The sequence below is a fragment of the Echinops telfairi genome, unplaced genomic scaffold (assembly GCF_000313985.2).
Source record: "Echinops telfairi isolate 266 unplaced genomic scaffold, ASM31398v2 ScPeMD7_7458;HRSCAF=8496, whole genome shotgun sequence".
NCBI lineage: Eukaryota > Metazoa > Chordata > Mammalia > Afrosoricida > Tenrecidae > Echinops > Echinops telfairi.
Window position 1 is genome coordinate 66,328 of NW_022111358.1, and position 11,630 is coordinate 77,957.

The window sequence follows — 11,630 nt, forward strand, 5'->3', positions numbered from 1 at the left end:
TAAAGTTACGGTGCTATGGGGCACCTCACGTGAGGGCAGTTTGAAGAACAAGGAGTTGATGGAGGAAGTCAGTGAGTGAGGTGTGGTCTGTGGACTGGGAACCAGTCCCCGGAGAGCTGGGCAGTGATCATCATGTGCTTCACACATAGAGAGTTCAAAACGTTCATGTTGAATTGAATAAGCAAATTGAGTGGCGTGACAATTGCCCTGTTGGGTCATTTTCTTGCAGGGACGGATGGAGCCCAAATCTGGAACAAACAGGACCTCGCTTACTGAGCTCATCTTGCTGGGCCTTGTGCAATCAGAAAACCTGCAGCCACTGGTCTTTGTTCTCTTCCTCTTGGCCTACTTGGTCACCGTGGGGGGCAACCTCAGCATCCTGGCAGCCATCTTGATGGAGCCCAAACTCCACACCCCCATGTACTTCTTCCTGGGGAACCTGTCGGTGCTGGATGTTGGGTGCATCACTGTCACTGTTCCTCCAATGTTGGGTCGTCTCCTGTCCCACAGGCGTACAATTTCCTATGAAGCCTGCCTCTCACAGCTCTTCTTCTTCCACCTGCTGGCTGGGATGGACTGCTTTCTGTTGACAGCCATGGCCTATGACCGCTTCCTGGCCATCTGTCGGCCCCTCACCTATAGCACCCGCATGAGCAAGGAAGTCCAGAGGTTATTGGTTGCTGTGTCTTGGGCTTGTGCCCTCACCAATGCACTCACCCACATGATCACCCTATCTACTCTCAACTTCTGTGGCCCCAATGAAGTCAATCACTTCTATTGTGACCTCCCACAGCTCTTCCCCCTCTCCTGCTCCAGCACCCAAATCAACGAGCTGGTGCTCTTTGTTGCTGGTTTCATAATGGCAGGGACCCCTGTGGTACTTGTCATCATCTCCTACATCCACGTGGCAGCTGCAGTCCTCCAAATCCGTTCAGTGGAGGGAAGGAAAAAGGCGTTCTCCACATGTAGCTCCCACCTCACTGTCGTTTGCCTCTTCTATGGGACAGGTATCTTCAATTACATGCGCCTGGGTTCAGAGGAGGCTTCAGATAAGGACAAAGGGGTGGGGGTTTTCAACACCGTCATCAACCCCATGATGAACCCATTCATCTACAGCCTCAGAAATTCTGACATTCAAGGTGTTCTACGGAAGATACTAGGAGGGAAGTGATCACAGAACTGAGAGTGAGGTCATTTCTTTCTTGCCTTTGTTAGAATAAAGAATTATTTCCCATGAGGGCAAAATCCATTTGTTTCTATATCATGATGCCTAACTACTTTTGTTCAGGGGTTCTCCTATAAGAAAACCCTACCTGGTTCATTTCTTCATTCAGTAAATATGTATTAAATTATTTCTCTGATCTACTCACTATTCTGGAGTTGGTGAATCAAAAGTCAATATGTGTGCAAGTCACATCCCAATAAAGAAAGACTACATAAACATAATGAAAAAGAATCACATAAAGTGTATCACATAGTGCGAAGTGCAATAAAGAAAACAAGTAAGATAGGAGATAGCATCTTAGGTTCTGATGAGCCAGCCCCTTGCAAGTTGCTACAATGTTTTTAGCTGTGCTGAATTTCTGGATAGAGTTCAAGTTCAGTAGACCTGGGAAATATGGTCCGACAGGAAAAGGTCATTCAGGTAATTACAGCCTGGGTCCCCTAGACTCACTATAAAGTTTCCTTCTGATGAGGACTTGAAATTACCTCTAGATCAAATGTCAGAGTAGTGTTATTTAAGTCCTGGGCCCATTACCAACAATTATTTTCTTTTTCTGTCTCTCTTTCACCTCTGAGAAAATCAGCTCCGCCCCCCTCCTCCACTGGCATAGAGGAATCTTACAGGATAATTGGTGGTGGTCATTAGGAATGTAAAGAAAGGGATTAACCAAAACGGAACCCACTGCTATTGAGGCCATTCTGACTCATAGTGACAGCCCTCCGCCCAGAACAGAAGTGAACAGCATCTCAGGGTCTCCAAGATAAGATCTTTATGGTAGCAGACAGCTTCTTCTTTCTCCTATTGAGTAGCTTTTGGATTTGAACCACATTAGCAGCCCAGTTCTTGATCAGGACTCTTATAGAGAGGAGTAATCCAAACTCACTGTCATCTGACTGATTCAGACTCAGAGAGAACCTACATAGGGTTTCTGAGCCTGGAAATCTGTACCAGAGAAGGTAATCTCATCTCTCTCTTGCAGAGTGGCTGGTGGGTTTGAACAACTGAATTTTTGGTTAGTAATCCAATGCTTACCCTACAGCACCACTAGGACCACTTATAGCGAGAGGATTAAAGTCCGCTAAATAAAAGTATATTGATGTATAGATAGTATATCTTAAGCTCAAAAGAGGAATAGTTTATCTCCATCCGCTGCCATCACATTTGTGCCAACAAATCGAACAAAAAACAGCAAGCTGCTTCCACAGCTTCAACAAGAAAAGATAAACAAAATAGAATGCCAGAGGATCACCTGGACCTAACAGCAGTCATAGAAAGGGCAGAGGTTGACCCTCCCACAGAAAGAAATCTTCAGAATGCTGCTTGGAGCCATACAGGACACGAGGGAAGCATTACAGAAAAAGGATGAAATGATAGAGGAAATAAAGGCTATGCACCAACGGGAAATACAGAAGTTAAAGGGCGAGATAACAAAAACTAATAGCAAACTCACGGACTTCGCCCAGAGAATGGAGGAGGCACAGAACTGTGCCAGTGTCCTAGAGGATTCGCAAGCAGAAATTAATAAACGTGAGAAAAAGTCTAATAAGTCCAACAGAGAAGCTAAAGAAAACCTCAGAGCTATGTCTGCCGCTATGAGAAGGAACAACATCAGAATTATCGGCTTGCCGGAGGAATGCACATCAAGGAAACCAGCATCCAAAATAGTGATGGAATGCTTGGAGGAAAACTTCCCTGACTTAATGAGTGAAAGCCAGGCAAATATCCAGGAGGCCGAAAAAACGCCAGCTAGACTGAATCCCCAGAAGAAGTCACCAAGACATATAGTTGTTAAACTATCCAACTTTGAGGAAAAGGAGAAAATTATGAGAGCAGCTAAGGAAAAATGGGCAGCCACATATAAAGGCAAGCAGATATGAATATGCTCAGACCTGCCAGCAGAAACTATGAAGAAGAGGGGACAGTTGAGCAGCATATTCTGAAAATTGCAGGAAAATAACGCAAACCCAATAACACTCTATCCGGCCAAATTATTAATCAAAATTGATGGAGAAGTGAGAGTCTTCCTGGACAAGGAAAGCCTCAACGAATATGCTAAAAGGAACCCAGCACTACAAAAGATCCTCAGTGCCCCAGTATGGGCAGAAGAACAACACTCACCAAGCACATACAAGAGACCACCACACAGAACAACTCCACCCAGAGACCATCAATGGGAAAACAGCCCCAACATAGAACTGGCTCAATGATGGAAAGAAGGTGAGAATGAACCACAAACACACATATGCACAACCCACGGAAAAGAAAGGGAGGTAGGAAAACACCCAACACAGGAGAGATAAAATGGCATCAGAGGGTCCACAGATAAATGTAATAACCCTGAATGTTAATGGTTTGAACGCCAGCCTTAAGAGACAGAGGCTAATAGACTGGCTTGGAAAACACAAACCCTCGATCTGCTGCCTACAGGAGACACATCTCAACATTACAGATAAAAACAGGCTGAGAATCAAAGGCTGGAGACAAACATACCAGTCGAACTCTAATTCAAAAAGCGTGGGGGTTGCGATCCTAATCTCAGATAAAATTGACCTCAAAGTGCAAACCATAAAAAGAGATAGAGATGGACACTATATAACGCTCAAGGGAGCATTCCATAAAGAACCAATAAGCATTCTAAACATTTACTTGCCAAACAAGCGTCCAGCAGAATATGTCAAGCAAACACTTCAAAGGATGAAAAAAGAAATCACAGCCTCAACAATTATAGTAGGTGACTTCAATACACCGCTCTCTGAGAAAGATAGATCACTCGGAAAGAAACTCAACAAGGAGACTAAAGATCTAAACACTACAATTAGACAACTTGACCTGATAGATATCTACCGAGCTCTCCACCCAAACAAAAAAAAATTCACATTCTATTCAAGTCCCCTCATTTCTTATTCCCATAGTACAGGGAGTGTCCTCTGGACATTCCTAAGGAACATAATGAGATGGGGTGCCTCTGATATCATATAAGGTTCCTATACCCTGGGCCTTTGGCTCCTTCCTCCAAATGCTTCTAAAGCAATGTTGGTGTCTCCTTCTCATACATATAGTCCAACTTCAGTGGAACATCTCAGCAGTTTATTAGAACAATCTCTAGGCATCCTTGTCAGGATATTGACTCCTGAGTCACCAGAAAATGCTCCCATGTCAATCACTCTTTCTAAGCATCCATTCCCTTGGTCTTCATTAACCACTCCCACGTGCGCTCCTTGAAAAACTGAGGAAGCCAGCACTGCCTGCCAGCCTGTTTTGGCCAGTACATTAGTTTCTGATTGATGCTGTAACTCACAAATTGATTAGCATAAAACACCAGATATTTAATCCCTTACACTTCCTGATGCTAGAAATATGCAATGAGTTTTACAAGGCTAAAATAAAAATGTTGGCAGAGCTAGGTCTTAGGGAAGCTTCACCGGAGAATTGAATGGTCCTGCTTGCTTCGCTTGGTTGGGAGAACATGTAGAATGCCTCTCAAAATTGTCTGAAGAAGGAGCAAAGGGCAAGAAATTAGAAGAAAGGTTGTGCGTGGATGAGTCAGTACATCTAGTCAATAGGTCTGATACAATCGACTTCAGAAAATGATTATGAAGATCCATAGGGATGTTACACTGGTGAAATCCTTAGCACATTGTGTTCAGACAAGCTTTTATGAATGTTATTCATTGGTGAATAGTGATATAGTTCAACATCTTGCCTCATTTAATCATGTCAGTAATCATGATCGGTGGAGAATGCGCTCCTTTTACAGACCAGGACATGACACTGAGACCTAGAGGGGGTCAGCTACTTGTCCTCAGTAAAATCACCAGACAGCCAGGTTTGTCTATTGTGAATTCCTCATGCACCAGGCTTCCCTGGTGAGAGAAGAGCTAGTTGCACCTTGAGAGAAGAGGGGCTGGGTCGTCATTGTGGATAGGAAGAGGAGCCAGAGAAGCACACTCCTCCACCTTTTCCACAAGTTCCTTTTATGATTCTATGGCCTCTATCAGACTCTCAATCTCTAAAAATCTGACCTTGAAAATTACATTGATAGCCAGCTCTCCTGAGTCCTTCTAGCACTATTCAATCCTTCTACCACCGCTTCCAAAGCCAGTATGAGATCCCGAAGACATGGTCCCAGTTGCCTGTGCTAACAAGGCCCCGAGGGAGGAGGTACCCGAGGATTCATTATGAAACAGAATTAGAAGACAGTTTCTTCCTCTTGACTCCTTAATTGGGCGGCTCCTCACAACTCCAGGTCCAAGGGAGGTCTGGGAATTGGGTTTTCTTTGCTCAAGATTCCTACTTGAGATTGACGGCTAAGGAAGAAAATGGCCCCCTACGCAAACCACCCCTCGTCTTCATTGCACTTCTAGTTCCCTGCGTGGCTTTGGAGGTGTGGACAAGAGGCCCCACCAGTAAGAAGAACTTCCATCAGCTCCTCCATCTATCTGCACAGAACAGCCAGCCTTTTGAAGAGAGTCTGAAGTACCAGAAAGTGTGAGAGCATTGTTGTACTGGGGAAGGGCATGAGTTATTCCCTTTCTTCTTCTTCTTCTCTCTTCCTGTTTCCTGGGAGGCCTAATTTCTGATGCCCCCAGGGGATCACACAGCAGTGAAGATTGTCCGATGATACAGAAAGTCGATTTCCCTCTGGTTTTCTTATATATAGTTCCTTGCTTGCTTCCTGGGTGGAAACCTGGGTCTGAATTACTCCTCATTTTCTCTCTTGAAGAAATCTCACTGACTTCTATGCCCATTCCAGGTGAGTACCCCAAGGGGTCATTCTTCCCAAATCAGAAAAGAGGTTTAGATTGACATTGATTCATACATGACTGCATAGGTAGTGCAACTGATGCTACTGAGGGAAGACTTATTTATGGGAAGAGCTGGGACTACAAAAGGTCCTGGATCCCTTTAAAGCCTCCTCTACCAAGACTTCATCTTGAATCAAGTCTTTTCTCTGGGGTGAATATGAAGATAATCACAAGGTTCAGCTTCTGCTCTGGACTTAGTCAGTCCACCAGGTTGCCTAGAAACTTCAGGTTGAGATTCATTGAGCCTTTTCAATAGCAGAACATGAAGAGGTTGACTGGATTCCCACTGATTTGTAAACCAAATGTAGCTGTATCTCCAGCCATCTGGAGATTTGGCAACAACATCTTCTTGCTCTCCTGTCCCTGACTATGGCTTCCTTGTCTGTAAGGAGAAGCCCTCTTGAAAGCCTTAGTCTTAAAAAATATATATATGTATATATATATATACATACATATACATATATATTTATAATATTGGTATGAGGTATATATATATATATATAATGTTGGTATGAGAATTCTACATTATTGCTTGTTTCAAAACAAAGAAAATAATGCATTCCTACAACAACCTTGTTCCCTGAACTTGAACCTACTACTATCTTAAGTGATGCTAGTCCATAAAAAGCTAGCCCAAATTCCAAGGAGTCCAAAACATTTTCTAAGATAACTCCAAGTCACATACTCATAGCCTCTTTCTCTGAAATCCTATGAACATTTAATCATCATTATATATTCATCTAAGAAATACTGAGTACTAATGATGTACAAACAAAAGTGTTATTGATAAGTATTATAATAGAAAAAAATTCATCAAGCACTTAGCCTGTCTTCAAATAACTTACAATGAAGTAGAGGAGATGGTCTCTATTGATCAACGAGTCCCAGAAAGTAAACACAGTAAGTTTCATTAAACACTATGTGATGGACGTTTGAGAGAGGACAGAGATCATTTCGAGATGGGAAAGTTTCAGACAAGAACCCATTCCACAGCCAGCATTTGAGTCAAGTCTTGAAGTATGCGGGCATGTGGAGTTGGAGAACAAAGAGATAAAAGTGTATATGCACAAACAGGTGGAGACTCACGGCGCTGCAAGGTGTCCCTTGCTGGCATCACAAAGATCCCAAGAGGGAAGGCAGGGAGCAATGGACTTTTCTTTAATAAAGAGCATGCAAAGACTTGCAATCCATTGATCCCTGCCCACTGTTTTGTCAATTTATAATGCACTTATCTATTGATAAACCCATCAGTGAGATTAGTCCTAAGGACAATACACAACAAACACCTCCAAATCACATGACCACAGGATTAAAGGAGGTAAGAGAGGGCGCTATCTAACGTCTTGTCTTTGGCTATTCCCTTTGTAGTCCCATAGGTCCCAAACACATGATGGAGACCTCCTTAAAGAGTTGGTCATTGAGATACACCGATACAGCGTCCGCCTCTAATAGAGGGTCCAATCAGGTGCATATTCTCTCCTGGAAGCTGCAGGTCAGATTGTAATTACCACCTGGATGACAAGGCGACGTGGAGGAGTTTGTGGAGGAACGTTTTGAATCCTGTAAAGAGAAAATCGATGAAGAGGGGAAGCAGCAGCCATCATCTAGGCGTCCTGGGTGCAAAAACGTTGGAGGCTCTGGAGCCTGGGTGGATAGTAAAGCCACCGGAAAAGCTTTAGGAAAGCCTAGGTTCCACCCATAGCAATGAAATCAGAACTAGTAGTACAAGATTTTGGTCTCAAGATTTTCATTTTAATGCTTCCCAGGTGATTCCACCAATCATCTTTGTGGATAGTCTAGTCTAATAGGGGGACAGCTATTGCAACTGAATATACTGACCACCAGGGCTTTGTAAGCTGTCCTAAATTTCTGAAACTTTGGAAACTGTCATTTTTTAAAACTATTGTCTCCTCTCCCTTCAGAATTATCAGTAAAGTAAAAATTAGATAGATATACATGTGCTTCAAATTTAAGGATATAGAAGGGAGGGCTACTCGTGGTTCCCAGTTAGTGGAATCCTGAGAGGACAGTGACCCATTGGAATCCCTTAGGGCAGTGGTTCCCAACCTTCCTCATGCTGCGACCCTCTCATACAGTTCATAAAGGAACTGGAAATACAGGGAATCCAGGACAGATGATCCCTTCAGGACCAGTGGTGAGAGTGGTGATACCCAGTGGGCAGAGGGAAGGTGAGGGAGAAATGGGAAACAGATTACAAGGGTCTACATATAGCCTCCTCCCTGGGGGATGGACAAGAGAAAAGTGGGTGAAGGGAGACGTCCGGCTGTGTAAAAGATGACAAAATAATAATTTTATAAATTATCAAGGGTTCATGTGGGAGCGGGGAGCAGGGAAGGAGGGGCTGATACCAAGGGCTCAGGTAGAAAGCAAATGTTTTGAGAATGATGAGAGAAACAAATGTACAAAAGTGCTTGACACAATGGATGGATGTGTGGATTGTGGTAAGAGTTGTATAAGCCCCCAATAAAATGATTTAATTATTTTTTTAAAAACACAGTTCCTTATGTTGCAGTGACCCCCAGCCATAAAATTATTTTTGTTGCTACTTCATAACTGTAATTTTGCTACTGTTATGAATCATCATGTAAATATCTGATATGCAGGATGTAATAGGCGACCCCTGTGAAAGGGTCATTTGACATTACCCCCAAAAGTGTCACAACCCACAGGTTGAGAACCATTGCCTTTGGGAGTCTTTTTTGTTTTTTTAAAAAAATGGCGCTCTCTGGGTCCATCCTTAGAAACTCTGACTTATCTGGAGTGGAGTTGGAGTTCCAGCACCAGGGATTGTTTAAGCTCCCAGTATGCAAATGTACAACCAAGGTTGAGACCCAGCGTGGTAGAGCATGCAGAGATGAACTACAGACTGATTCCTTATCGCCTACGGGAAGGAGGGAAAGCATCAGGCAACGAGGTAGTGCCTGTCCCAGAAGTGCCTTCAGTAATTTAACAGCTGCATATCCACATGGTGGCTCTTTGATGTTTGCAGGCTGCAATGGGATTCAACACCACGGAGGCACATAGTTGCTTACCAAAGAAAAGGCACAAATCCCCTCACAGTATCAGAGAGAGGCACTGCTGGATATTTCAGGAGAGCTCAAAACAAAACAAAAACGCGCTGCCCTCGAGTTTCTTCTGACTCACAGTGACCCTACAGGGCAGAGTAGACCTGCCTCTTTGGGTTTCTGAGACTAGACCTCTTTCTGAGGGTAGAAAGTCTAATCTTTGTCCCACAGAGTAGCTGCTGGTCTTGAACAATTCACCTTCTGATTTGGAGCTCAATGTATAAGTCAAGTTTCCCCTGGAGTGTGGTTGACAGAAAATGAAACTGAGTGGGGCAGTTTAACATAACAACCTATCCAACATTTTGCCCTAGACAGGCACTCTTGAAATTTGCAAGACAAGGGACTCTGAGATTAGTAAGGACTTACCATGGAGTAGCTGTGACTAGATCATTCACTGACAAGTACCTTTATTGATACTTATAAAATAAGATAGTTAGGAAAATTAAAAAGCTCAACAATGTTATATTCCTACCCCTCTTTGAAAACCACTAGTAAAATCTCGATATTTCCTTCCACTTACTGTGTGTTTCAGTATTGATATCAAATTTGATATATGGTTTTACATCCTCTCTTTCTTAGCATCTTACAGGAATTGTTTGGCTTTATGAAGTTAGTTTGTTTATGTACTACTTTTCAATTAGTGTTTTCCATCTTTATGTTAATATACAAGAAAGCATGTCTTACTGTCCACCATTTCATCTTACTGGCAGGCCTGTCTCTTGGAAACTCCTTGATGTGTTGCTGTGATGCCAGAAGCTGTCATAGTTCAAATGCAAGGGGTCAGTACCGACTCGATGGCACTTAACAACCATAACATATATTATTGTATATTTTTTAATCTTGCAATTTTCTTTTACTTGCATTCTTTAAGGAATTTTCAATCATCCACTTGTACTTGCATTCTTTAAGGATTTTTCGATCATCCGCTCTGAACATTATCTTACTAAAATTTCAGGACATAAATTAGTTATGCCTTTGGGCATTTCTTATCTCTGGTGCCTCCTTCACCACTCCTGCCCCGGGATTTCATCCCCTCAACCTTGGCCATTATCACCCTTTCCTTTCTCTACTCAAAGCTGCAAGTTCACAACTCAAAAACTGCTTCCTATCCTATTCTGTGCAAAGGAATGGCATTGAGCCTAAAAAAAAAAAAAAGTCTAACCCGTAACCCCACTTGTTCCATGGGCAATAGAATCATATTGATAACGTTTGATCTGGAGTTTAATATAAAATCAGAAAGACTTAGTTCAATCTGGCCCTCTGGGTACTTGCTATCAGTGGAAGGCTGCTCCATTTCCATCTGCAAGCTAGTCAACTTCCACTCACAGCAACCCTCAAGGACAGACTAGACTGTGCCCTGGGGTTCCCCTGGCCGTACTTCATATGAAAGCAGTTTGTTACATCTTTCGTCCATGAAGCAATATATGTGTTCCAACCTCCAGCTTTTCAGTTTGCAGTTGAACCCCTTAACCACGGGGCCACCAGAAGACCACCCACTCCCATGAAGTCAATGGTGACTCATAGCAACTCTGTCAGACAGTAGGCCTGCCCCAGAGGACTTCTGAGGCTGTGTAATTTTCAAGAAGATTGCCTCATACTCCTCCCATGGATCTACTGGTGGATTTGAACCACTAACCTTTGGTTAGCAGCACAATTCTTATCCCCTCCAGTGGGAGCTGCTTCATGGAAAACCCATGGCTGTGAAATGGGGAAATTCAGCTGCACCCAGCAGAAACTAACCCAGAAGCTGTGCTTACAACTTTGCTTTCAGAAGGTGCAGACAATATAGACAAAATCAGTCATTTTAAAATTAAGTTGCTATTCAAAATCCAGTGTAAGGCCTGGGTTCACAGCAAGAGTACTAGCAATGGATTGAAGAGAAGAGAGAATTTGAATGTATAGTTTAGAGCAGGTGCCTCACTTCAGGGACATGCATTTGGCTGGTCATTCTGGTGTTACAATCCTGGGTCTTCTCTTAGAAGACACACCTTCATTTGCTCTTCCCTACTTTTTGAAATCTTCAAAACTAATTTATGGTTTCAGAATCTTTCTAGTATTTTGGGCAATAAAACTAATGATCATAATTTAAAATCTGTTTCTTGATTTAGATGATCCTTCAAGGAAGAGATGGGGAAATTCCATCCCGATCTGGCTGCATTCAAAGAAGTGGACTATTTTCCTGTGATGTTCCCAAGAATTTCCTCTATGAATTTCTAATTGAGAAGAGTGGCTCACGATATGCCAGCTGACAGTAGATACACAATATTGAATGGGATAGAGGAGGTGTGGCCTAGGAAGTGGGAAAATATTCGTCCTGACAACAGGAAACTTGCTTTTTTTAAGACTTTAAAGATTTCGAAAGCGTTTAAAGTAATTATCGTGAGTAAGTGTGTTGGTGGACTGATGCCTCTGCTCTTGGACATCTCCTTGCAGGGGCTCATGGAGTCAGACGCTGGGACCAACAGGACAACTCTGACTGAGTTCATCCTGCTGGGCCTTGTGCAATCAGAAAAC

At 43.0% G+C, this 11,630-nt stretch overlaps 1 protein-coding gene across 1 annotated transcript in view; it reads left to right on the forward strand.

The window, feature by feature from the left end:
* The first annotated feature begins 223 nt into the window (after window positions 1-223).
* LOC101662991 (olfactory receptor 3A2) overlaps window positions 224-11,630 on the forward strand; it is a 12,271-nt gene continuing 864 nt past the window's right edge. Inside the window, exon 1 of the mRNA XM_004706864.2 lies at window positions 224-952. Coding sequence (XP_004706921.1) covers window positions 236-952 — 717 coding nt within the window. The 5' untranslated portion in view covers window positions 224-235. The remainder of the gene's footprint in view (window positions 953-11,630) is intronic.